The 27,307-nt window shown below is 43.1% G+C and overlaps 1 protein-coding gene across 10 annotated transcripts in view; it reads left to right on the top strand.

The window, feature by feature from the left end:
* EFCAB6 (EF-hand calcium binding domain 6) overlaps positions 1–27,307 on the top strand; it is a 247,752-nt gene that overhangs the window by 67,433 nt on the left and 153,012 nt on the right. For 9 of the 10 annotated variants that reach the window (XM_058741086.1, XM_058741090.1, XM_058741083.1 and 6 more), the window contains 4 exons: positions 1,173–1,309; positions 5,287–5,399; positions 15,329–15,453; positions 22,322–22,470. In XM_058741086.1, the coding sequence (XP_058597069.1) occupies positions 1,173–1,309; positions 5,287–5,399; positions 15,329–15,453; positions 22,322–22,470 (524 nt within the window). Of the gene's footprint in view, positions 1–1,172; positions 1,310–5,286; positions 5,400–15,328; positions 15,454–22,321; positions 22,471–27,307 lie in introns of those variants that run through there. The other variant, XM_058741092.1, reaches the window with a different exon arrangement.

Genomic DNA, 27,307 nt, shown 5'->3' on the forward strand with positions numbered 1-27,307 from the left:
TCCGCAGTCCGAACTCCAGCCTTCACGCTCCACCGTGCAGAATGCCTTCCCGCCCTGCCCTAGTCACCCCTCAGCTCGGATGCCTCCTCCTGCAGGAGGCCTCCTGGACGGCTCGGGAGCTCTCTGTGAGGGCCTACAGCTCCACGCTGTCTCCGTTATCTGGCTCTTGTTCCCACAGCCCAGCTTCAGCGAATACTTATCTCATGTCTTGTCTGCTCTTCGGGTAGTGCGGCTGATGGGTTGGCTTACGTTAGAATCCCCGCAAAATGGAGAATGGTGCTTCCTCCCCGTGGGCCGGGGGGATTCAATCACCCAGCCCCACACGTGAGCCCCAGCAGATGTCGTCCTCCAAGCACAAGTAGCCTCGGGATAAGCCCACAGCTTAGTATCCTGCGTCTCCGTAGGGCTTATCCAAATGCCTTTCACGTCTGTGTGCCCAACAAATATGCATTTGCTGAATTTGGGAAAGATCTCTATACAGATTTTCTAGAATAGTTTTGAAAAATTCAGAGGGGTTGGGGCGCCTAGGTGGGTCAGTCGGTTAAGCGTCCGACTTCGGCTCAGGTCGTGATCTTGAGGTTCGTGAGTCTGAGCCCCGCGTCGGGCTCTGCGCTGACGGCTCGGAGCCTGGAGCCTGCTTCGGATCCTGTGTCTCCGTCTCCCTCTGCCCCTCCCCTGCTCGTGCGCTCGCTCTCTCTCAAAAGTAACAAACATTAAAAAAATTTAAAAATTCAAGGGGGTTGAAATCTACAGTCATGCTTTGCAGCTGCTAGTAAAGACAGTTTGCAAATGGCTATGAAAAAGATTGTACAAGTCCAGCCTTACCTGAACTATAGTTTTTAAGTATCAATTAACAAAAAAAAAAAAAAAAAAGATTTTTCGTATGGCTCTAAAAGGGAATGAATTGTGTATGAGACTTACTGCTTTACATCAGAAAGACTTTTTAAAAACTTACTAAGACCATTTACAGAGAAAATTGCTTTCCAAACATTCAATAAATGCAAAGTGTTCTTTTTTCCCATAGACCTGTCATTTCGCAATACCTACGACTGTGAGTCTTTGAAAACATTTTATTTTACAAGAAGTATTTTAAACCGTTCACATTTTTTATGACCATTTTGGTTTTTAACACCGGGTCTTTTGACTTCTCCTAAATCACTTTCTCTACACAGATTTTCAAAAACATGAAAACCGTTATCAAAGCCTTCAAGCTCATTGATGTTAACAAGACCGGTCTGGTCCAGCCCCACGAGCTGAGGAAGGTTCTGGAGACCTTCTGTTTGAAGATGAAAGACGATGAATACAAAAAGTGAGTAAACGAAGGTGTGGTGAGAGATTGTGCGGTAGAACTTAACCCGGTTTCAAAGTGGGACCTGGCAGGTGCCCTGGGGTCCGACATCATCCCCTCCTGCTGTCTCCATCTTGGCTTTTTAAAAGAGGCGCTCACGGCCTTCCTCCTGGGCCCGTGATGCTCCCCGCAAATGCTCATGCTCGAGAGCTAATGGTTCTAATTCCGAGAGTCCCCAGGGTGACAGTCATCTATCTGGCCTGCAGGCCTGAACACATCTCGATTATTTAAGCGATCCATCACCCAGTTGTCTCGCCTCTCTGGTTGGCACCGCGCCCGCCATCCCCCGTGTTTCCCGTTCACAGTTGACTTTTTACTCAAGGCCCGGGGTTAGAGAAGAACCAATTCCAGGATTTATTCATTAGCTGGTGTGCTCCCTGTTGGCTCTCCATCGTGATATCATAACAGAAACTTAATTTTCCTCCGAGGACTGTTGTTGCTGGGGTTGGGGGAGGGCACCGCGGCAGGGGGACCGCGAATAACCGAACGTTTAGCCGCCTCACGGCTCTCCAAAGCCGCCGCCACCTGCTCCTGACTCGAGGGCAGCGTGTGGAAGCCTGCACGGGCATCTTGTTTTTGTTTTTTTTGTTTTTGTTTTTGTTTTTTGTTTTTTTTTTTGAGCCTCCAATAAACTCCAGATCATTTAGAAGAAGCCAAACGCTTGGCTTCCGTGGCTACCTGAGTTTTGAATGGAAGCCACTAGAAGGGGGCCCCCGTTGAACTTCATTTCTGTGGGACTCCGCCAAGAAGCTCTCTTTCTCTTCCTGCCTTTACCCACTCTACTCAGCATCCCCCAGGCTGTTAACAGAAGTACCAAGCCTTATTATTTCCCTCCGCGCTGAAGAGCCTCACATCACACTGCAGTTATAAATCGCTGTGACAATGGCGGCTGTGCCTGCTTGCGTAATGTCATAAAGACGATGTTGCTTCTGTCCGGAGAAGAGGAACCTGCTATTGTAGCAAGGAAGCGTAGGGGGCCTGTGAGCGTGGCAGGGGCGCTGCGGGGTCTGAAACTCAGGGAGACTTTATAGAAATGGGCATTGCCTGGTCTTTTGAATATGTTCTTCCTGTTTTCCTCTTCCTCACCCACCTCAGAATATAAAAGGACGTAATAGATGTTTTAATTTTTACATCTTTCCGACTGGGAAAGTGTCCAGAGTAAGATCCAAACAAAACAAATTAAATAATTTTGTGCACGCAATTATAGAACAAAAGCAACACCCTTCTAAAACAGGCAATCAAAAAACAAAACAGTGTTTTATTTGACAATAAACCTTGTGTTTGGCACTGCGGTCTCCAACCTAGTAAATCTATAAAAAATGTTACTGCCTGTTTCCCCATCTCGTAAGTATTGAATAATAAAGAACTCCACAAATTTTTATTTGAGTTTTTTTCCCTAAGCCTCGAGAACAATACTGTTTTCGTGATAAGGCTCGGGAAACTTAACATAATAGAATTCCTTTTCTTTAGAACAGAAACGCAAAGGATCAAAAGCAGACCATTTCTTCAATGGCTTTAATGCTTTTCTTATAGAAGCTCAAGAATATACTCTTTCCCTGAGAAGCTGCTTCAGTATTAACTTGGCTATTTTAGGTTTACCAGGCGGTAACAACCTGGGCTTTGAAGTCAGGCTCCGCTTGGGGTCAGGTCTATCTATGCTGCACCCTCCCCGGTTCTAGGGCTTTGGGAAGCTCCTGGGCCCCTCCGAGACCCAGCTTCCCCTTAAAGAAGTTTCTAGCCAGAAACCCCTTGCAGACTGACGCCAAGATGCTCCAGAGTGTATAAAGCGGGTCTGGGATGCTCCTGGCGCATAGTAGGTGCCACTTTTCCCAGCGACTCTGTCACGGTCATAAAGATTCCAGGAACGCACTCCGTTCCCTAGACGACAGGTCTCTTTAGGCTGCAAAATACCGTCCAGTGTGTGTGCAGAAGAGGCGAGAGAGACTATCCTCGCCAGTGTTACACTTGATCAGACCCCCCTGAGACCCATTGGGTTATGCTTTTCCTTTCCCATCTCACACACCCTACCGTCCGTAGCCCCACAGGCCCAAGCATTTGGATCCCAGTAAAACAATGAATGGCCAGCCTGAAAAGCAAACAAACTCACTCGAGGTCAGCCCACTGCCTGTGCAGAGGAGTGAAGCCCAAGGCTGGTTGTAGGTGGTGATGCCGGAGAGGTTCATGGGTCGATGGTGTCGTTCCCTTGACCCTGCAGTTGGCCTTCCTGTGTGACCCACTCGCCTGCAGGTCTGTGCAGACACGTGAGCTCTCCTGCCCTGAGTGCAGCTCCCTGGGAAAACGGCCCCGGCTGTTTTATCTCAGGAATGATCCTGTCTCCCCTGCCTGCATTCTTGTAAAAAAAAAAAAAAAAAAAAACCCTTGGAGGGGCGCCTGGGTGGCTCAGTCGGTTGAGCGTCCGACTTCGGCTCAGGTCATGATCTCCCGGTCTGTGAGTTTGAGCCCTGCGTCGGGCTCTGTGCTGACAGCTCAGAGCCTGGGGCCTGCTTCCGATTCTGTGTCTCCCTCTCTCTCTGCCCCTACCCCGCTCATGCGCGCGCTCTCTCTCTCTCTGTCAAAAATAAATAAACATTAAAAAAAAAAAAAAAAAAGCCCTTGGAGAAGCTGTATGCCTGGGCACTACTGAGACTTGGTTTTTGAGATTTTTATCTGTAGGAAATATTATCATGGGATTCTGTCTGTCTGTCCTTGATGAATCTGCAGCAGGGATTATGAATGCGGATGGGCTGGGTATTAGGAAAGGTCAGGATTCTCTTAGAAGGAAATACCAGTCTGAAGGAATGCTGGAGTTTTCCGGAAAACAGGGAAGTTGGTGATGAGATATTTATCAATATCTGGACATTTTCCTGGAGCATCAGAGTAGCCAACGCTTTCTATAGGACAGTAACTCAAATGGGAGCACAGTAGGTCACCCTTCTGGGTCCTTGAGCCCACAGCCGTATTTTCACAAGACAGAGACTGTGGATGAAAGACGCAGCTACTCTGGGAGTTTCAGTGTTAACATCTAGCAGCTATCCTATCTCCAGATATTTTTTCTTATTAGAACAATGGGAAAGATTCGTCAAAGTGGGTGAGAAAAGGTATGCGTTGAGATGAACACATGACGTTACTCTTTGTTAAATTTGGAAAACAGAAAAATAACAAATACTTTAAGTGATAATTGCTAAATTTTTAGAAAGCAGCATGAAATTAGATAATTATAGAAACCAACACATATGGAGATAATATAACCAAACATTTAAAAACTGTCAATTTTTTCTCAATGTAATAATGCAGAAATCATCTAGGAAGCCATTTATCAAGTGGCAGATTTGAATAATAGAAGATTCATTTTGAAAAGAAAAAAATATTCAAACATCCTGTTTATCTGAACTTAGAAAGAAAGAGTGTCTCAGTATGTTTCAGGGAGAGATCATTGGTTTTGCCCCTCACCCCAGTGAACTGGGCCTCTGTTTGTCTCTGTGAAATGCTGTGCTGGGTCAAGAGGATGGGCTGGGTTCTCCCCTACACCCAGCTCTGGATTTCTCTGGTTACAGTGGCTTTCTGCTAATTGACTCATGGCCCAGATCCATTGCCCCCTATTTATTAAAGGAAAGTAGGACCTGCTTTTGCTGTCTGAGTGCAGCCTGAGTCCTGGCTGCTCCCTCCTCCTTCCAGAGAAGGGAGAAGACGGGTCCTGAGATGCACCTGTACTGTTCGAATCCTCACGCAACACGTCGGTAGGCCAAGGAGAATGATCTCCTTCGAGTATCTGTGTGTTTGAATCTTATGTTAACCATTCTTAGCATTGACTTTTTAATTCCAGCTCTAGCTAGAAATACATTAAAATGAATGCCAACCCCAGGGCTGAAGGATACCTTGCCTCGTTTTAGATTCTCTGTATCGTAATTTCTGATTACCAAAGAACATTTCTATTTCAGGTTTGCAAAACACTACAACATTGATAAAGACACCACAGTGGACTATAATGTTTTTTTGAAGAACCTCAGTGTAAATAATGACTTGAATCTTAGATATAAAATGGGAAATCCAGGTGAGTGTTTTGAAAGTACATAGCTAAAGATTTCAATATCCTTTGGCACAATGATTCCTCTTCTAGGACCTATTCTAAGGAATACTTACAAATATGGAAAATGCCTTAGGTGCAAAGATAGCCATGGCATCATTGTTTAGAAGAATAACATAAATGTCTAACAGCAGAAAAAGGGTTAAGTGAGTCACAGAGTATCCATGCACAGCCATGAGCAGCGATTTCCATGAAATTAATGGTAAACGTGGAAAATGGATGGGGTGTTATCCGTAGATGATTAGAAAGAAAATTCTAAGACACAGATCGTCTTTAAGTGATATGTGCCTGGGTGTTGTCTCATTCTTCTTTCTGCTGCTTCTATATATTAAAAAAAAAATTTTTTTAATGTTATTTATTTATTTGTTTGTTTGTTTGTTTGTTTATTTATGAGACAGCGAGAGACAGAGCATGAGCAGGGGAGGGGCAGAGAGAGAGGGAGACACAGAATCGGAAGTAGGCTCCAGGCTCTGAGCTGTCAGCACAGAGCCCGATGTGGGGCTCGAACTCACAGACCGTGAGACCTGAGCTGAAGTCGGATGCTTAACCGACTGAGCCACCCAGGTGCCCCATATTCAAAAATTTGTAATGAACACATTATCCCTTTAGTGATGGGAAAAAAATCTTAATATAAAAGGGCAAATAGCTGAGTAGTTTATGCATTCTCTTAGACACGTAAAGCCAGGCTCACACAGGCATGTAGCCTTGAGACGGAACATTTTCTCCTTGCACTGATGGCGTTTATCCCAGCCTCATCAACAAAGTGCCCAGAGTTGTTGACCTGCTGGATAGTTCTGGAGAGAGCAGAGTCCAGTCCCCCGAGGATGAATTTATGAAGAATGCAACTGGAGATTCTCCCTTGGGAGCCTTTGGTCATTTGAAGGCAAGTGGTTTCTTGCCTCGAGACGTGCTGTCACTGTCTGGTTTCAATTTAATTCAGTACAACAAATACTCATCGAGCACCTTCTGTGATTCTCAGATTTGCCACACTGGCAAGCTTAACAATGACAAATTCTCAGATTTTAGCTCGGTTCCTCTAAGATCACTGATAGCAGACTCCTTAGGGGGTCTCCTTGTTAACACCTCTCGAGTTTTAGGAATAACTAGACCAGATGCTCTTCCAAGAACCTGTTCATCCCTTATGTTTTGTTAGTTCATGGGCACAGCACTGGGCCCTTCATTGGCTTCGGAGCCAAGTAACATACTCTGTCTTTATTTATTTATTTTTTAATTTTTTTTAATGTTTTTTTTTTATATATATTTTTGAGACAGAGAGAGAGCATGAGCAGGGGAGGGGCAGAGAGAGAGGGAGACACAGAATCCGAAGCAGGCTCCAGGCTCTGAGCCGTCAGCACAGAGCCCGACGGGGGGCTCGAACTCACGGACTGTGAGATCATGACCTGAGCTGAAGTCGGACGCTTAACCGACTGAGCCACCCAGGCTTCCCTACGTACTCTGTCTTTAAGGAGTGTGTGTGTGTGTGTGTGTGTGTGTGTGTGTGTGTGTGTTTTAAATGGGGCAGGTAAGGCATAAAACAAGTCACATGAAAAAGAAATAATAATATAAAGCACTAATTTGTTGTGCTCTGTATAGATACTTCATGAGCCTTAATTTTAATTTTTATTTCTCTGAACACCTTTGTGAGATGGGTATTATTATCCCATTTTTTAGATGAGAAAACTCAGACTCAAGGGTGCTAGATGAAGCTCCCAAAGTCATAGAGCTAGTTTTTGGTGGAGTTGAGATTTGAGCTGTTTAGCTCCAAAACAAACTGTACAAATGCCTGAGAGGGAAGAACAGAATGTCGTGGGGTGTGCACAGGAGGAGGAGGGCGGTCCAGGGAGGAGCCGGGAGGCACTTTTGCAGGCCCAGAGTTCACGGGATGCACATGACAAGCGTGGAGGGAATGAGAGTTTCCCCCCAAAGGGGGAACGTGTTTGGCCGGAGCATGGGCTGTGAACTTTGTCCAAGGGAGATATAAGGTGGTGGTCTCCCTTGATCATAGAGACTTTTCATCACAAGTAAGTTTAGAGTCCTAACTTGAGAACCATAACATTCCACCGTGCTTACCGAACATTTGTCCCATGCCAGGCCTGAGGCTAAGCACACTCCTGGACTGTCTCTCTTCATATTCTCTGCAGCCCTGTGAAGCAGACACTTTGGCAGATTAAGTAAAAAGATTGAAGTAAACAGTCAAGCCAATCCTACCACGCAGAATTAACCACTGTCAGCGTGATGCCTGGCATCTTTCCGTGCAGATCTGTGGAAAGGAGAAGCAAGACAGACAGACAGAAATAGCTTTGTAGAAAGGGGTTCCTAGAGATGGCCTTTTATATCAGTTTTGACTTTTACTTGAGCATATCAGAAGCACAGGAATTGCAACGAAACTAAAGAAAATCCTGACTATGTCTTGGCTGGAGGTAATACCCGTGGGTCACGCGTTCCCAACGTCAGAGACTTTGACCCACTGCCTCTGATACTGATGGGGCTGTGCAGAAGTCTGATGCTTGCCTAGTTTCCCCCTTATCCACGACGTGCTCCTCCTAGCTGGCTTCCCAAAGGAGTTACTTGGTCCTGAGTTTCAGAAACATAGCTAGGATAGGTCATGCTGTTGAGCCTTTTGCACAGTGTGTTTTTAATCTGCAAGTCCAATTACTTTTTCAACATTTTTTTTAAGTAATATTACATCTTGGAATAAATCTTTGGTTTCATTTTCCTGATTTTTAACTTCGCTGTTGCAGATTATCCTTATGTTGGACCATCTTTGTCTTTTGTGTCTGTTAAGTTATCTTAAAGTGCCTTTTTATTTCTTTGCCTTTTTCCTCTGAGGTCACAGTGACATCTCAGTCTTTTATCTACACTTGTGATCTGATTTTTGCCAAGGTCTTTTTTTTGTTCCATGTGATTTCTACCTTATTTATTACTTCTATCATGGCATTGCCTTTGGTTTACGATATTACTTTCCCTCTCGTTTTGTTGTCTTACCATCTTGTTTGACTGAGTTTCTGTGCTTTTATCATGTTTACTTGTTTATTTTGAGAGAGAGAGAGAGAGAGCATGTGTGTGTGTGTGTGAGTGAGGAAGGGACAGAGAGAGAAGGAGAGAGAGAATTCCAAGCAGGATGTGTGCTGTCAGCTCCATCACAGGGCTTGATCTCATAGTTCGTGAGATCATGACCTGAGCCAAAATCAAGAGTCAGGTGTTTAACTGACTGAGCCACCCAGGCACCCCTGAACTTGTGTTCTTATGAAGATGTTCTTTTTTAAATTTATGTTTATTTATTTTTGAGAGAGCGTGTGCGCACGCGCTCAAGTGGGGGAGGGGCAGAAAGAGAGAGGGAGACACAGAATCCGAAGCAAGCTCCAAGCCCCGAGCCGTCAGCCCAGAGCCTGACGCAGGGCTCAAACTCACGAACCATGAGATCAGGCCTGAGCCGAAGTTGGACACTTAACCGACTGAGCCACCCAGGCGCCCCTGAGGATGTTCTTTAAAGCAATTTTGCACCTTTCATATTTTATTCCAAGATGAGATCTTTGCCGTTTTGCATTATGCTCCTCTCCTTCTTTGTCAGTCCACCTACACCAGCCTCCCACACTTTTCCAGTATTGTTTTCATAATTTTGAGAACATGGGGTAAACTGATGATTTTTTTATTCTATGTCTTTAATTAGAGTCTACCTCAATCTAATATTATACTAATTCTCATGAAGTATAAGGGCTTTACAACAGTATTTGCCCATTCTTCTTTCCTGTCTTTTGCTACAGTGCTGCTATATGTTGTACTTTTATGTACACTAGAAACACAGAAGGCATTGCTATAGTTTCTGTTGTTCTGCTGAGATTTGCTGTCTGTTCACTCATTAAGAGTATGTTTTCCCTTTTGTTCTCAAGCACTTGTGTTGAAATTAAAACTCTCGAAAGCTTTAAAATTTTTATCCGCTATTTCCAGCCGTTAGGTCATCTCCAAGTCTGGTTCTTTATGGATTACTTTTTTTGCTTAAATATGAGGGATCACAGTTTTCTGTCTTGTTTTGTTTTGCTATGTCTAGCAACTTTGGAATTTAGCCTGGATACAGTAAATTTTGCATTGTAGAGACTTTAGATTCTGTTATGTTCCTCTGAAGAATGTAAGTATTTGTTTTAGCAGCCAGTTTGTTTACCTACACTCAGACTCTAGTCTTTGTCCTCTCTGAGGGCTTTAACACTTGAAATCTTTGTTCTGCTGTTTTAGCCTTAGCTGGGCATCTTATTGTCTGCTCTATATATCTTGTTCAGGGATTAGCCAAAGATTTTGGCAGACGTTATGCACAGACGTTGGAAATCCTCCCCCAAGCCCTTCTTTTCGGTCTTTCCTCACTTTCGTACTTTCCAGATACTGTGTAGTCCTGAACTCTGTCTTCTGATTCCTAAAGCCAGCAGGATGCTGGAAAAAAGCCAAATAATAAGAAATGCATCGAGAGTTACTCTCTTTTTCCAAGTGTCAACTCCAGTTTATGTCAGTTGCTCTCTAGTGCCTTCAGACAGTTTTTTGTTTATATTTTGGCCAGGGCTTATACTTGTTATCTGCTGAGAAGATAGGTTCAATGTGAGCCAATCTACCATAACTGGAAGCAAAGCTTTCTGGTTGCCCGTGTTAAGAGTTTCTTCTTGTGTCCGTCTATGCTGGTAATTTATTGATTTTTCTGATTTTTGCTATTTTTTTCTTTTGCTGATTTCACCGGGTATTGTAAGAAGGTGAGTTCTGTAATACAATTTCAGTTCCAGCATGGGCATCTCAGGTTTTCTCGCATTTTGTTACCGACAACTGGCAACATTTTTGTTTGTTAGGGGTGCGTAAAATCACGATGCATCTCACAAGGAAAGGCAATTTTTATCTGATTCGATATGAGATGTATATCTGGCTGTTCTGTATGTCCTTGTTCCTGTAGTGCTAGGTCAAGTTCTCATTGCTGCCTCTTCACTGGTGCCATCGTCAGCAGCATGGGCCTGTTCCGACCTGTCTTCTACACCCCAGTCGCAGAGACCATCTTAAAGTCTCATCCATGCCACGTTTTCCTCTATAACCTTCATAATTGAAGTTTAAGTTCTTCAGTTAGAAGACAGACTCTTTTTTGCGGATGTTCTAACTTAAAGATACACGCTGGACCCAAACAATGCATGGCTCCATATGTACACAGAGCTCTTATAGCATAGTACGGCAACTGTATTTCCTCTTATGATTTTCTTGACATCTTTTCTCTTTCTTACTTTGTTGTGAGAATACAGCATATGATACATACGACATGCAGACTATGTGTTAATCAACTGTTCATGTTATCAGGAAGTTACCTAGTCAACGGCAGGCTATTTGTAGTTAAGTTTTGGGGGGTCAGAAGTTACATGCAGATTTCCGACTGTGTTCGGGTTGCCACGCCTAATCCTCGTGTTGTTCAAGGGTCAGCTGTCGTAATTTGGGGCTATGGGCTGCATTATATTAAAGCTCTACACCGAGGTTGTGAGCGGAGGCCTGTTTGTTGGTATGTGGTGGGAAGGGACAAATCGCTGACACCAACTGGTCATCGTTCACATTGCCATCCTATCAGTTCCAAATCCTCAGGACCAAAGTCTGAATCTTATGGCCACCAGCACATCCTTTCTGGTTGGCTCCTAATGGAATTTATTTTATCTGGCCCATGGCTTGGCTAATTTGAATCCCAACCTTCCCAGCTGGTTTCGGGAAAAGCCAAGACATCAGACAGGTTGCTCAGGGTAGCGATCAAACAGAGAGACGTTAAATGGAACAGTTCAAAGGTCATTTCTAGGTTTTGATTTATCTTCTAACGTGTCTCTGTGTGAGTCATAAAGAAGTAGGTCTTCCTGTCTCACTGACCCAGCTTCCGTAAGATTGCCGCACTAGGAGCGAGGTCTTTATCACACCTGCTTGCTTGCTTCTATCTCTCTTACTTGTCTCTCAAGTCATTTTGGTTATTTGAAGCTTGTCCTCCAGTAGACTTCTTGTGAAGTGCCCATGGAAATGATATTCTCTGATTTCTTACAGTTTGTATGTGGCCTATATAAAAAATCATTTGACAAAACCCTTAGCTCAGATTTTCATTCCTTAAGGATCTTGAATATCTTTACCCAGTGCCTAGTGATGTAAAGTTTTGCCGAAGAAAAGTTTAATGACAGACTGACTTTCTTTCCCTCATTAGTGCCTTGGTCTTTTTGTTCAGATAGCCAGCACATTTTTCGCTTTTTATTTAAAACCCAGTAATTTTGCTACAAGTCATGATGTTGGACACTTGTGACTGATTTTGTAAGTATTTAGGTACTATTTGAATTGCTAGGTTGGAGTCTCTTTTATTTCGGGAAGACTTCTGGCATGGTAATTTCTTAGCATCTGAACCATTCCACTGTTAGGTTTTCTTTCCAGTGGCACATTTTGCAGGTATCTTGGATTTCTTTTCCTAGCTTCTGTTTTAGACCTTCTTGCACATGTTCCTTCCTGCCTTCTTTCCTTTTTGCTTCCTTTTTTTTTTTTAAATTTTTTTTCAACGTTTTTATTTTATTTTTTGGGACAGAGAGAGACAGAGCATGAACGGGGGAGGGGCAGAGAGAGAGGGAGACACAGAATCGGAAACAGGCTCCAGGCTCCGAGCCATCAGCCCAGAGCCTGACGCGGGGCTCGAACTCACGGACCGCGAGATCGTGACCTGGCTGAAGTCGGACGCTTAACCGACTGCGCCACCCAGGCGCCCCAACCTTTTTGCTTCCTTGATACATTTTTTTTTCCCCTTTTTCCCCTCCTGTGACTTTTGTTTATTTGCTCTTCTGTTCCTTTTAGCTCAGCCTTTATTTCTGAAATGATTTTATTTCGAATTTGCTTGGGGGCTCTATCATTGAATTTCAGAATTTTTCTAGCTCTGATTGATACAAGTCCTTTCTTGTCTCCTATCATTTAAAACATTTCCCGTCAACCAATAGGTAGCTAATGTGTACTGAGCATCTTGTGGGCAAACTCTGTGGCATTTCTGTCCATTTCTTCTTGCAAATGGGGACCCAGAAGCACAAGCCTGTGTAGGTAGTACCGGAAGGTTGCAGAGTCAGTGGTTGGATCCAAAGTGAGTCCTCCTCACCTTTGTACCGTTTTCAGGGTTTTTCTGAATCTTACTTTGGAGCTTCCACTCAGAAATGCTTTTCTTGGCACTCCAGCCGTGAAGCACATGGACGGATAAGTAAATTCTAGACTGTGTCTGATTTTTCTAGAGTGAAATCTTTACTAGTGTTTTAGTAATGTTTGTTTTCTACATGGTGGTTTGGGGGAAATAGTCTCAAGGGAGCAGTCATTTTAAAATAATGTGTCCCCTAGTGCATTTTTCCTAAAATTTCACTCTCTTAAGTAAGCACATAATTCCACATACTTCTTTATATCTGTTCTTGTTTCTCATATGAACTCCTGCTTTTTTCTCTTATCTATGAACTACAAATGGTAAGAATCAAATCTGCTTCTGTAGGTTCATTTTTGGGGAAAATGGGTCCTATAAGGACTTATTACCAAGAGCTGCTGGTGGGTTTGATGCTGTTGCTACCTCTTATCAGGGACGCAGTATGTCATATATTTGCAGGCATCGTGACCTTTGACTTTTCTAAATGTGTAGAACTATGTTTCCTGTTGATTTTGCATATTTCTGGTTTTGCTATGTTGGTGTTCTTAACGAGCCATCATCATCTTGCTTATCAAGGGCACTATCTATCTGGCACCTGAAGAAGTGACATTCGGGGGTGGGTTTCCTTCTGCTGCGTCTATGACATGCGTAAATGCCCCCCTTAAGCTTTGGATTTCCTCTTTACCCCATTTCAAATCAGCAAGAACCCTTCAGAGGAAATCTGGGGACATTAACAGGTGGTGGGAATTGTTATGCCCGGCTGAAGAGTGAGGCCTGGCATAACTGTGACGGGAGAGGTGCCCTTGAACGTGGCTTGGTTGAGCTTCGTAGCCAGCTTATGGTGGCAGTATAGCTGCACGGGTCCCTGGACTGTGAGCTCCCCGAGGGCAGGCCTCACACCCCAACCCCCCCTCCTGCCCCCATCCTCCAGAACCTGGCATCCTGTTTACAGAGCGTGGATGGGTTTCCCTTGATGTGCCCTGCGTCCCTGAGAACTGTCCCAGAGTGGAGCCCGCACCAGGGCGCAGTGTCCGAAAGCCCGACTGGAGACCTCTGTGTGCCCAGCCGAGTCAGACCCTGGTTCTGTGGGTCGGCTTCCCCGTCTCTTGACGAGGCTCTTGCGGTGTGTGCGTTCTGAGATCCCAGTTTCAAGGGCTTGGCTCACTGATGCCACAGAATTCCAGACCACGTTCTGGAAGAATGGCTTTGTATTTCATTACACAGCCAGATGGGGGAGGCTGCTTTTCTTTTTCTTTTTCTTTTTCCCTTGTTTTCTTTTCTTTTCTTTCTTTCTTTCTTTTTTTTTTTTGAGGTAGGCAGTGGGATTCCAGAAGACTGGCAGTTTGTTAACTACAGCTGAGTCGTTGTAAGTGTGCTTAATTTGAGTGAAGCGTATTTGCAGACAGTTTAGGAAATAAATCTGGGAAACCATTTGTGATTCTTTGCAGTCGACTTTGAGAAAGAAAATGGCTATATTGTAGATTTATTTTATTCTTTTATTATAAAAGTAATACACGTTTCCTGCAAAAAAGGCAGAAAACACAAGAATACGAATAACCATCCCCGTAATCCTACCCCCTGAATCCTCCCACTGTATTCTTTTTGGTGTACTATCCTCTTAGATTTCCTTTCGGATGGATGGATGGATGGCTGGGTGGCTGGATGGCTGGGTGGGTGGATGGGTGGATGGGTGGCTGGGTGGCTGGATAGACAGGCAAATACACAACATAAGTATTAAAATGAAAATTAAATTATGCTAAGAATATTTCTTTCAATCATGATACAATATATATGAAGGAAAATTTTCCATGTTCATTAACTTAGGCAGGCACCTTTGTTTTTAATGTCTGTGTGGTATTTTATAGGCTTGGTGAACCATGATTCATAAAACCAATCCTCAATTAGTGGGGATTTAAATTGTTTCGGTTTTGTAAGTCTTTAAACAGTGCAGAAAATATCCTTACCCACATACATTTGTTGGACCGTCCTATAATTCCATTCGTGTAAAATTCTAAAAGGAGATTTAAAAGTATTCAGTTACCAAGTTTTCTATGCACAGGCCAGGACTGATTTCTTTCTCTATCATTCTCTTTTATCCATGCCTATTTGACAAGTGGAAACATATCGTTAACTTGTTTTAATTAGAGTTTGGGTTACCAATGAGTTCAGTACTTTTTTGTGCATTTGTTGGAATTTTTCATTCTTTTTATGTGAATTACCTGTTTACAACCTTGGTCTGTGTTCTACTGAGTATTTATTTTAGTGATTTGTAAGAGCTACTCATGCATCGTGGTAATTAACCTATAGTTTTTCTCACTCAACGTTTCTTTCATTGTGATTTGCGAGTGTGTGTTTTTAACCAAACCAAGAAAAATATTGATGTCGTCAGGCAGATCCATTATTTAAGCGATCGGGGCTGTAATGTGTGTCTTGGAAAGGACTTCCCACCCAGAGACCGTGTTCTGTGTAATATTCATCTTAACTTTCTTCTGCTTTTACGGTTTGATTCTTCGACTTGATGTACTGTTTACCTAAGGTTTATCCCAGCACAAGCGAGCAGGTAGATTAATTTAACTTTTTTTCTAAAATGTTCCGCCAGTCATTTCAACACCATTTAGTACATAGTTCGTCGTGCTTGTGGTTCATTCAAGTCTTAAATTTTTGCCAGGCAGGTGAAGATGAACAGGAAACACTGAATATTCAAACGGATCTTTGACACCGTCAATAAACGAAAATTCTTTTGTCTGAACAGAGGTCTCCTGGGAGAGTCAATCTGTCAAAAATTCCAAAAAGGAGTGCCCTCACAGCTCCGTTTCATCCGAAGAGGTCTGGAAAAACTGCTCGCTGGAAGAAGTTGAGACGGCCTTCTGCCAGGAGGTAAGAGTGTCTCCCTAACACCCAGGTTCTCTAAAGTGCGAGCACAGGAGATTGACAGCCATGGAAAACCATCAGGTCTGGACGCTATTTCTAGGCATCGTGTGGAGCCTGCCTCCACCTCCTGGGGCCCTGAAACCTCCTCCAACCTGTCCTGACAGCCTGTCGGTAACGGTACTGGTGCTGAGAGGCTGGTTCCGACATATCTCCTTTGTGCTGCTCACGCACTCAATCTGGTGAAGAAGATTCCAGACTCCTGTGAGGACGTGAGGCATCTTTATTGAGCAAAATAAAGGAACACTTGAGTAAATGAAGAGGTCTTTTTTGGTTCTTGGATTGGAAGATTCAAAATTCATGTCTGCTCTCCCTATATCTGGATGGATATACGTATATATATATATATATTTTTGAAAAGGAGTAATAGAGGGCCGCATAACAATATATCACATAAAAATATAAAGGTATGTTAAGCCTGTATGGCACTGGTACAACCATCTGACATTCAAATTGACTTAAGATAATAGCTGGGTCATGGATCAGTCTGTGTCTGTGAGTTCAGCATATGATATCAGGCATTCCAGTAAAGTGTGGCAGGGATGCGGAGTGGCTCATTGGGTAATTATTATTGGAAAAATTCACTAGCCAGCCGTGCGGGGGGGAAAAAAGCTTGTAACCTGCCATTCTTCACACCAAAACTCTGTATGAATCAACTATTTAAATTTAAAAGTACTGTGGGTGAAAATTTTTTAATCTTGAAATCGAGACTACCTTTCAAGCATGATGCAAAGCCCAGAAACCATAAAGAAAAAGATGCTACATCTGATTACATTAAAATGAAAAGCTTTTGTACAGCAAAACTTTGTGTAAGCAAATGATAAACTTGACAAAGTACGTGCCATGTAAACGCAGACTAAGGTGCATCGAGCTTTTAAAAACGAATGTAAGGTGTTCAGTAGAAAAATGTCAATGAGGAAAAAATTAACAGAAGCCAGTGTTGATCAAGGTGTTGGAGAAGCGAGTCTGTAATATTGTGTTGGTAAATTAGTAAAGCTTTGTTTTCTCTTATTGTGGTTAATAAATTTATTGTTTTCATAAAAACAGAACCATTACAAAATACATTAGTGTTACAAAAAAAGCAAGCGATTCTGAAAAGTACAAAGAAGAAAGTATAAATTATTCAAAATCCACCGCCCAGAAATAATCAAAGGCAACATTTGGTGAACATAATTCTCGGCCCGTCTTTATTCATATATATAGAAGGATGACTGCCTCGGTGGGTGGGTGGATACATAGATAGAAATAATTTTATAAGAAGAGAATCATGCTCCTTTTACAAATAAGATGTTTTTAACGTAAATGTCTTTGAATTTACCAGAAGCAAAGGAGACATCACCACCCTCTCCACCCTCGTAATTAACCCTTTTGTGGGGCCCGCTGGGTGCGAGGCAGGGTCCTCCTCAGTCTTCACAGTAGCCCCGTGAGCCAGGCCCTGTTATCATCCCGGCTTCAACTTGAGGAAACTGAGGCACGGAGAGCTTTAATGACGGGTCTAGAGTTCCCCTGCCAGTAAGGCCTGGGCCAAGTTTAAATCCAAGTCCTTGCTGACAGTGCTGTCTTCAAGCGAAGCTGAAGATATTTCTGTACTTTGGATAAATATTTCTTTACCACAAGATAATACCAGGTCCCAAAAGGGACTTTGAGACAAGAAGAGAATTAAGAAAGCCATTAAGAGTTGCAGAAATTAACTGTGTTTTTGAAGGATCTTTTGATCGCAGGCAGTACGGGCGGGCTCTCGCTTCCCGGTGTTCCTTCCCGCCTCACGAGTTTCGTTGTTTCTATTTTGTTCTTAGCCGGGGTTTACCATGATATTTACATTCTATTCCGGCCCTATAATTTCCCTGGTTGTTTGGCCTTCGTTGTGTGTTTACGTGGGTTTAAGACACATGACTATTCTCCAGCGTTTACCGTAGTTAATCCCTTTCTGAGTTCATTATTTTGATTTATTTTTTGGCTGGCTGGATTTCATAGCCAAGTAATTTCCTTAAGAAAGGCTCATGGGGGCTTTATTCCCTTTGTTTTTTTCATATTTGAGACTGTCTGCCTCTTACTTTTCTACCAGAAACACTTGGCTGGGTGTAATTCTTCCATCTTGCTTTCTTTTCCTCAAGATGTTGTAAGCATTGTTCCGTTGTCTTCTGTTCTTGTTTTATTAAGTTTAGTTATTTATTTTAACAGAGACAGAGTGTGTGTGTGGGCGGGGGAGGGGAGAGGAAAGAGAGAGAGAGGGAGAGAGAGAATCCCAAGTAGGCTCCACCAGCACGGAGTCCAGTGAGGGGCTCAAACTCATGACTGTGAGATCATGACCTGAGCTGAAGTCAAGAGTTGGTTGCTCAACTGACTGAGCCACCCAGGCGCCCCTGGCATTGGGTGTCCTGAAGAAGCCTGAGCTCACTGATTTTTTTTTTCCCCTTATAGGTAATTCCTTTTTTCTACCTGGATGCCTAAAGTATATATTCTCTTTAATCCTTCAAATTAAAAAGCAAAACTAAGCCATACTGGCACGGAGCATTTTATGTCAAAGTTTCCTGGAACACAGTGTGTTCTTTTGAGGTACAGATTCAGTCCGTCATTTCCAGAAAACTTCTCCTGTGTCACTAAAATCCTCTCCTGCTCTCTGTCCCTCTGCCTTCGCAGCATCTTTCCTCCCTTCAGTGTTATTCCCAGTTACCCTCACACTGGGTCATCGTTGTCCTCGACAGCTGCCGCCTTCTCCCAGCTTGCCTTCAGCCTTTTTCCCCTGCCTTCGTTCGGAGTCTTTCAAGCCTTTCCTTTATTATTAATTTTAATTCAGACTTGCGTCTTATGCTGTTATTTCTAATTTCTTTATTAGGTCCTGTAATGATACTATTTTTGTTCTCAATTTTCCTAGCTTTGCAATATCCCTTCTTTTTCATTGTTTTATCATCTTGACTTCAAGCTTTTCTTATAATGAATTCATAGTCTTAGTTTCTTTTTATGGCACGAAACCTTTGTAGGTGATCACGTGTTTATATTTTTTTGTATTATGTTTCCTTACAGACTGGGTTCTTTGTCTTTTGCCTGATCTGTCTTCCTTCCTTCCTTCCTTCCTTCCTTCCTTCCTTCCTTCCTTCCTTCCCTCCTTCTCTCCTTCCTTTCTTTCCAAATTTCTATAGTTGCAAACCCACTTATTTTCATCCTGCTTGTGCTTAGGTTTTAAGTTTATTTATTTTGAGAGAGAGAGAGAGAGAGAGCGAGCAGGAAAGAGGCAAAGAGCGGGAGATAGAGAATCCCAAGCAGGCTCCACGCTGTCAGCGCAGAGCCTGATGTGGGACTTGAACCCACAAACTGCAAGATCATGACCTGAGCCAAAATCAACTGAACCGAAATCAAGAGTCAGACGCTCAACTGACTTAGCCACCCAGGCGCCCCTCCCCCATTCTTGATAGAGCTGTATTATTATTCTCACTTCTCTACAGTTTTCCATCATCTGCAAATACACAAATGATGCATTCTCTTACAGAGGGATGTTTAGAGTGCTTCCCGGTTTGTGCCGATCCCAATGATGCCGCTGTGAGTGGTTACATACGTATGTTTTGGGGCGTGTGCACAGACATCTGTCTAGGAATAGCTTACACCTAGGAGTGGAATTACCTGCTCGGTTGTAAGGGACGTGCACCTCAGCTTTAACTGGCAGTATCGAACTGTTATTGTTTTGTCTATGTGCTCTGACTGTTCAATTTCCCTCCACAGTGGAATGAGTTTTTGTATCACTTTCTGGAGTTATACGTGTGTATCATCAGTCCACTCTATATTCCTTTTTTTTTTTTTTTTTTTGAGAGAGAGGGGGGAGGCACAAGTGAAGGGCAGAGAGAGAGAGAGAGAGAGGGAGCGAGAGAAGTGGAGCTCACCCAAAGTGGGACTCACGCTCACCGGATGCGGGGCTCATACTCAGGAACTGTGAGCTCACGACCTGAGCCGAAGTCAGAGTCAGATGCTTAACTGACTGAGCCACCAAGGCTCCCTGCAGTTGCAAATTGCGTTTCAAAATACCAACATACAGTCCCACCGGAAGCATATGAGAAAGAATTCCTGTCGTTCTGCCTAGTCACCAACGCTTAATGTTAGACTTTAACCTTTTTACATTCTGATGTGGCTAGAATGACGTCCGAGCTATCATTTTAATCTTTATGTGCCTTCCTACTGATGTGTCAAAGCTTTTGACATTTTGCAACCCTTCTTTAGAACATTTTTGGTAAAGGGGCGCCTGGGTGGCTGAGTCAGTTAAGCGTGCGATTTCGGCTCAGGTCGTGATCTCGCAGTTTGTGAGTTTGAGCCCCGTGTGCGCACTGTGCTGAGAGCTCAGAGCCTGGAGCCTGCTTCTGATTCTGTGTCTCCCCCTCTCTCTGCCCTCCCCCACTCGCACTCTGTCTCTTTCTCTCTCTCTCTCTCTCTCAAAAATAAACATCAAAAAAATTAACAGTTTTGGTGAAAATATATTCATTTAAAACAAATGTTTATTGAATGCCTCCAGCATGCCAAATTGTGCTTTATTCTAGGTAATTATGAGTGAACAAAACAGACACACCCAGCTCTCATGGAGATTGTACAAACTTACATCAGGGGGAGAGGTGTTACACAAACACATTCACAAACACGATAAATAAAGAAAAGGACAGGGTGTTACAACAGAGAATAACAAGGGGGACCTCATCTGGATTGGGGATCAGGGAAGCATTTGTAGAAATTAAATGTACAAACGAAATGGGTGTCCCTTTTACTGGTCTATCAATAATGTGATGGTGTGCCATGCATCATTTAAAAGCATGATGTAGAGGGGCACCTGGGTGGCTCAGTTAAGTGTCCGACTTCGGCTCAGGTCATGATCTCATGGTTCCTGAGTTTGAGCCCTGCATCGGGCTCTGTGCTGGCAGCTCGGAGCCTGGAGCCTGCTTCGGATTCTGTGCCTCCCTCTCTCTCTGCCCCTCCTCTGCTCTCCCTTTCTCTCAAAATAAATAAATAAATAAATAAATAAATAAATAAATAAATAAATAAATAAATAAATAAACTTTAAAATAAACGTTAAAAATTTCATAAAAAATAAAAGCATGATGTGGATATGTATTAGTGCTTACAGAAAAACATTTCATGATATATTGTTAAATGAAAAAAACCATCTGTCAAATCTGGATGTATAGCCATGATCCCAATTTTATAAAGTAGTATGTTTATATGATCGTTACGAGAGTTTCTGGAACACTATGTAAAAAAAATTGGATGGAGAGACTTCCAAGTATCTTTATGTCCTTCTTTTTAACTTTGCTGAATTGCTTGGTTTTTTTTTTTTTCCTTTTATAAAGAGTAACCATTGAAAATTCCTTGGTATCCTGTCACCAACACACTATTTCTGTTTCCTACCCCGCTTTTTTCCTAAAAGCTCTTGATGGTGCCAGAAACACTCTCCTGAAAAAAATCTCATTGGAGACCAATGTCATCAAGATGTTAAAAGTGGATTTCATTAATCCAGTAAATACACTGAGACTATACCCCACATCTGGCTCTGGCTTCTCTCTGTCAACCCACCTCCCCAAGAGAGAGAGGGGCAGATGCAGGCACGTTTTGGGTGGGTTCTGTGCAACTTTCGAAGAGGTCTAGGCCCTGAGATTCTCTAAATATTTTTAGAGATTTTCCCGTTAGATTTCTGACGTTCCTGTGCAAGCTATGGGAATGTCAATAAATCTGCTTCTTATTCCTATAGTGGGTACAGATTCTTGTATGTGTATTTCCATGCTCCAGCAGGTTTCATGTTTGTTTGTTTGTTTGTTTTTCTTCTTTTTTTTTTTTTTTTTTCAACGTTTTTTATTTACTTTTTGGGACAGAGAGAGACAGAGCATGAACGGGGGAGGGGCAGAGAGAGAGGGAGACACAGAATCGGAAACAGGCTCCAGGCTCCGAGCCATCAGCCCAGAGCCCGACGCGGGGCTCGAACTCACGGACCGCGAGATCGTGACCTGGCTGAAGTCGGACGCTTAACCGACTGCGCCACCCAGGCGCCCCCGTTTGTTTGTTTTTCTAAGAAAGTCACCTTATACCCCAAGTTGATGGTTATTTTGTTCCTCATTGAAGTCAGGAAAGACCGAATTCAGACAAAGTGAAGAGGGTTGGAAATATTGGAGAATATTGTTATTACTCAATAATAAACAGCAGGAAAAACCTCTGGAAATAAAACCCATCTTCATAGTATTTTTATGAGTCCTATAAAAATCAGCGGTTAACCGGCTCTACTGAATTTTACAAGTTCCGTAAAGCAAAACTCATTGACCCTGATTCTTTGTGATTCCCCATGTAAAAAAAGAAGAAGAAGAATTAAAGACATGCACAACGTGTACTCTGTTTATGCAGCCTTTATATTAATGAGTTTCTTTACTCTGAAAGCTACTCCTGTTCTTAATACAATGTTGCCGCCTTTTTTGTTTGATTGACCTGATTTAATCAAGAGACACGGAGCGTGGGCTCACAGTAGGAATGGCTTGCAAGTATATTAAGAAAGATGTATCAAACTGGCACATCCAGCGAGTATTTTTAGCTCTGAAATTTGAGGTGGAGCTATTATATGTGCTGTTTTTCCCGGAGAAACTTGTCTACCCTGTCAGTTGAGTAGCGGTGACTGGGGATAGTGTTCTGTAGCGAGCTCATCAATTAAACATTTGAAGTTCAGTACATGCCACCATAACCTTTTTGATCAGTTTTTGGAGGGGAAAAATGTGACGAGGTTTTGGTAAAAATAAGCTGGTTGAATAGCGCTTGAAGTGGGTTTCTGTGAATGCAATGCTCGAATTTTTATTCCCTGCAGCTTTCCAAGTCCTATGGAAAGGTTGAAAAAGCCCTGAGTGCAGGGGACCCCTCCAAAAGTGGCTGTGTGTCTTTGAATTACCTAAAGATTGTCTTCGACACCTTTGTGTACCGATTACCAAGGAGGATTTTTATCCAGTTAATGAAGAGGTAAGAGTCCCATTGTTTCCTTGACACTTTTTTTCCCCCCCAAACGTCAGCCAGGAGAATACGGCACAGCCTCATTTATTTTTTATTAATGTCTTCTACTTTTTTTTAGTGAAAATTTCAAACACATGCAAAAGTAAAGAGAATAATATAATGAATCCACTAAGGTACTCAGCTTCAACATTCAACTCATGGTCAATCATTTATCTTCTTGCCCATTTTTCCTTAACCCTGGATATTTTTGAAACAAATACCAGACATCATATTTCATTGAAAAGATCTCACTATGTCTTTCTAAAAGATAAGAAGTTTTTTTTAAAAAAAATTTTAATGTTTTATTTTTGAGAGAGAGAGAGTACAAGCAGGGGAAGGGACAGAAAGAGAGAGAGAAAGAGAGACAGAATCCAAAGCAGGCGAGAGAGAGAGAGAGAGACAAAATCCAAAGCAGGTGAGAGAGAGAGAGAGAGAGAGAGAGAGAGAGAGAGACAGAATCCAAAGCAGGCTCCAGGCTCTGAGCTGTTAGCACAGAGCCCGACGTGGGGCTCAAACTTGTGAACCGTGAGATCATGACCCTGAGCCGAAGCCAGACGCTTAACTGACTGAGCCACCCAGGCGCCCCAAGAAGTCTTTTTAAGAACATGGTGGAAATACTAGTTTCACACCTAATAGAATTAGCAATAATAGTAATACATATCCAGCCAGGGTTCAAATCTAACAGATTGTCCCAGATTTTCTTTTACAGTTTGAGTCAGGATCCAAATGAGGTCTATACATTACAATAGATTGATTTACAGTTTGAGTCAGGATCCAAATGAGGTCTGTACATTACAATAGATTGATTTGCCACAATTCTTTTTTTTTGGTCTGTAGGGTCTCTCTCCATTTGTTAATTTGTTCCCTTATGACGCATTTATAGAAGTCTGGATTGTTTATTACGTGGAGTTTCTTGCAACTGACATCTGACAACCGACACCTACAGTGACATTAACATGTTCTCCTGTCTCCCTCTCCCACCCTCTCCTGCCCCTAAATGGATAGATACACAGATATCTGTTCAGTTGTTCTGGCAACAATACTTCATAGGCAGTGGCAGCGAATGTGGACTGGTTGTCTCTCTTTTCGTGGGGTTAGCAGCCATGGTTGAAAGTTCTTCTCTCCACGAATTCACTGGGGATTATAAGGTGGTGATATTTTCACATCTATCCTTTCTTCTTTTATTGGTTGCAGCGCTTCTGTAATGAAAGCTTTCCCTCTTCAACTACTTGGCGACAATGAGACACAGCTGGTCTAAGAAAGGCACAATGTCCTTGGTCCTTCCCTTTCACTTACCACCTTCCAAAATAGTGAATTGGTTCCTTAGCATACTCCGTAAGCGAGCAGTGAGTGGTTTTTCCTAAGTTACCACAAACTCATGAATGGAAACATATTGGATGTGTTGCAGTTCATCATTGTTCTCACTGATACTCAGTCGTTCCATCTTGGCCAGCGGGACCTCCTCAGTTGGCTCCCGAGACCTGTTGGTGCGACCCTGATCGTCCCCAATAGGTCTCTTCCTTTCCGACATGGCAAAATGCTCCTGGCTCTTCGGGGACATCTCTTGCCCTCAACCTGGAATCAGCCATTTCTCTAAGGATCGGGATAATTGGCGGACACCTCGGGTTCTCTGGAAAGGAGAGGCAAGAGAGGAGGAGAAGGGAGAAATACTATTAAGTGAGGCCAGCTAGACCCATTCTCCGCAGCCTCCTCTTTCCTTCTCAGAGGTGAGCCCTGTGTATTGACTCTGGCTTCTAGAGTAAAAAGCAAGGTTTGGCCCTAGGAGTGAGTATTCCCATGGCTCAGAAAACAGCTGTTTTTCTGCCTGTACATGGTGACAATTTTTAGGAATTGCTCTGCTGAATAACTAAAAGCCATATAGTCATTTCTTTGTATTTCGTTTTCAAAATTACACAAGTCATACTTTATTTTTTTTTATTTTTTATTTTTTTTAAATTTTTTTTCAACGTTTTTTTAATTTATTTTGGGACAGAGAGAGACAGAGCATGAACGGGGGAGGGGCAGAGAGAGAGGGAGACACAGAATCGGAAACAGGCTCCAGGCTCTGAGCCATCAGCCCAGAGCCTGACGCGGGGCTCGAACTCACGGACCGCGAGATCGTGACCTGGCTGAAGTCGGACGCTTAACCGACTGCGCCACCCAGGCGCCCCACAAGTCATACTTTAATAGCAATAATGAAACCGAGGAGCAGGAAGTCACAATACACCTTCTGTAACAAATTTACCGTGTTCATGTTTCCACATTCCCTTCACCTGTATCCACATACGTGTATCGTTTTTACGTGTTTGCAATGAAAGTACCTCTACAGTTTTACATTGTGCTTTTTCAGTGGGAATGCCAATCGTAGACACTCATCCCGTTGGGTTCATAGTCTCCCAACTTACCATTTGAATGGATGCCTATTGAGTCCCTTTCTCTGCCAGATATCGTGGGAGGTGCTAGGAATATGGAAATAAATACCAAGTAGTCGCACAGCCACGGGGTTCAGCAGAGGAATGGCAGCTATGAAGACCACCGTGGACGCTCAGAGTGTACTTGTCAGGATGCTAAGGGCAGCCAGGTTTGCACTGTTGTGACAACCTGTTCTGGCCAGGGACCCAGGGATTTCTGAGTTGTGCCCCCTGTCACATTCACCCCGAATTCCCAGTAGAACCGGGCACAAGGGAACAACAGCAAGCGAATACCCAAGTACGATATTTTGAATATCGTTTTAACGTTTCTTCATTTTCGAGAGACAGAGACAGAGCACGAGCGGGGGAGGAGCAGAGAGAGAGGGAGACGCAGAATCCCAAGCAGGCTCCAGGCTCCGAGCTGTCAGCACAGAGCCCGACGCGGGGCTCGAACCCACGGACGGTGAGATCATGATCTGATCCCAAGTCTGACGCTCAACCGACTGAGCTACGCAGGCGCCCCCTAGTACTGATATTTTGAATTATAAGTTAGGTTTGTCTTCTGGTGCACCTGTCTGCCAGTAAAGGTTTGTCCTGTCTTCCTGATCAACTGTTCCCTTTATAATTATGTAGGTATCTTTCTATCCCTCTGGCTTTCATGGTCTATCTTATCTGGTACTAAAATATCCATAACAGTTTTCTTTGGATTAGTATTTGTCCAGTATATCTTGTCTCACTCTTGTTGTCACTCTTTGTGTTTTAGGTGTGTTTCTTGTAAAATAGCATATCTGAATCTTAAAAATTCCAAAATGAACCCCTTGCCCTCTTTAGTGGTCAAGTGTAGTCTGTTTCCATTTATTGTGACGGGCATGGTTGGATTTTTTCCCTCTCCCACTGTATTGTTTACTGTCTCTGATTTCTTGGCCCTGTGTTTTTCTCTTTCTCTCCTCCATCGTGTTTGTCTCCGTCCAAGTTTTCCTTCTCACACTTGTTCTCCCCTCTGCTGTCTTGAGAATTAAATATTTTATTTCTACCCTTACAGAGGAGGTGACCCTTAAATTTGTAACATGTGTTCTCAACTTATAAAGCCCAAAGTTCACAATATTTCTACCGTCCTGAATATAACGAGCAGCTTCAACTTACATGTTACCAATGGCTAGTGTTTTCGTGCAGCCTTGTTCTGACAACACCCAAATTAGACATTATTATTGTATTTTTTTATACCATCCATGTTTGTTTAGGCTTTCCCATGTTTGCCAGTCTGTTTGCTCCTCCCTGCTTCTTAAATCTCACCCCTCCTTCAGAATTCAATTTCCTGAAGTATATCCTGTAGTAGTCCTTTAAGTGAGGTGCTGTGAGTGGTGGGTTCAGTCTTGTTTTCAAAAATGTCTATTTCCTACTTACTCTTTAATGAAGATTTTGCAGGGAATACAATCCTTGTCTGAGAGCTATTTTCTTGTAGCACTTCAGAGACATTCTTCCCGGTCCTCTGGCCTCTAGTGTTGTTGTCGAGAGTCTGCTGTCTAATTACCAGTACTTTCTAAGTGATCTGTTTTTTCCTTTTTCTGGTTGCCTTCAAGATTTTCTGTTGTTGTTGCTTTACGGTTTCCCCATGATGTGTCTTGCTAGCGATGTCTGTTTATTTAACCTTCCCAGCCACGTGCTGTCTCATGGTGAGGATGAGTATTTTTCATGAATTCTAGAACATTCGCGGCTGTTGTTCTTTGAGGATTGCCTCTGCCCTTTTCTCACTGGTCTTTTCTTCTGGAAGTCTCATTAAATATTTGTTGAACCTCCTCCTTCTATTTTTTCCTCGTCTCCTAGACTCTTTGGCACTTCTCATGTCTTTATCTGTCTGGGCGCCATTCTGACTCTTTTCCTAGAATCTATTTTGGTTCACTAACTCTCTGCCATGCCAGATCTCCTCCCGGTCTTGCACAGTCCAGGTCTCCTATGCCCAAATGAGCACTAAACCCAGCCTCTTAGTGCCAGCATGAGATCCCAGGGCTTCCTGTAGCACAGCCTGCTCTGTCCGGGTCTGATGCACTCCCTGGGCTCTCGTGGCCATAACTCACAGTCCCACTGCACCAGAGTCTGTTCCTTCCACGCCTCTAGCACCTGTGCATTTCCCCTTCTTGTTTTCAACTTCCGCCGTATGTTTTAAAATCATCTTGTTGGTGTATTTATTCCAGTAGTCATTGAAATTTTTGATGTGTCTGTTGACACATTTCTGTGATGAGACCAGGAGGCTTGGGGAGAGATCCACTGTGTTGCCAGAAATCTTACCTTAATGTGTTCATGCTGGCTGGGAAGTTAGAAAAGTCTCCAGAGAGTCAACAGAACTGAATGGGAGCTTTGAGAGGTTAAGAGGAGTTTCCCACATGGGTGGCCGGAGA

The sequence above is a fragment of the Neofelis nebulosa genome, chromosome 8 (assembly GCF_028018385.1).
Source record: "Neofelis nebulosa isolate mNeoNeb1 chromosome 8, mNeoNeb1.pri, whole genome shotgun sequence".
Classification (NCBI taxonomy): Eukaryota; Metazoa; Chordata; class Mammalia; order Carnivora; family Felidae; genus Neofelis; species Neofelis nebulosa.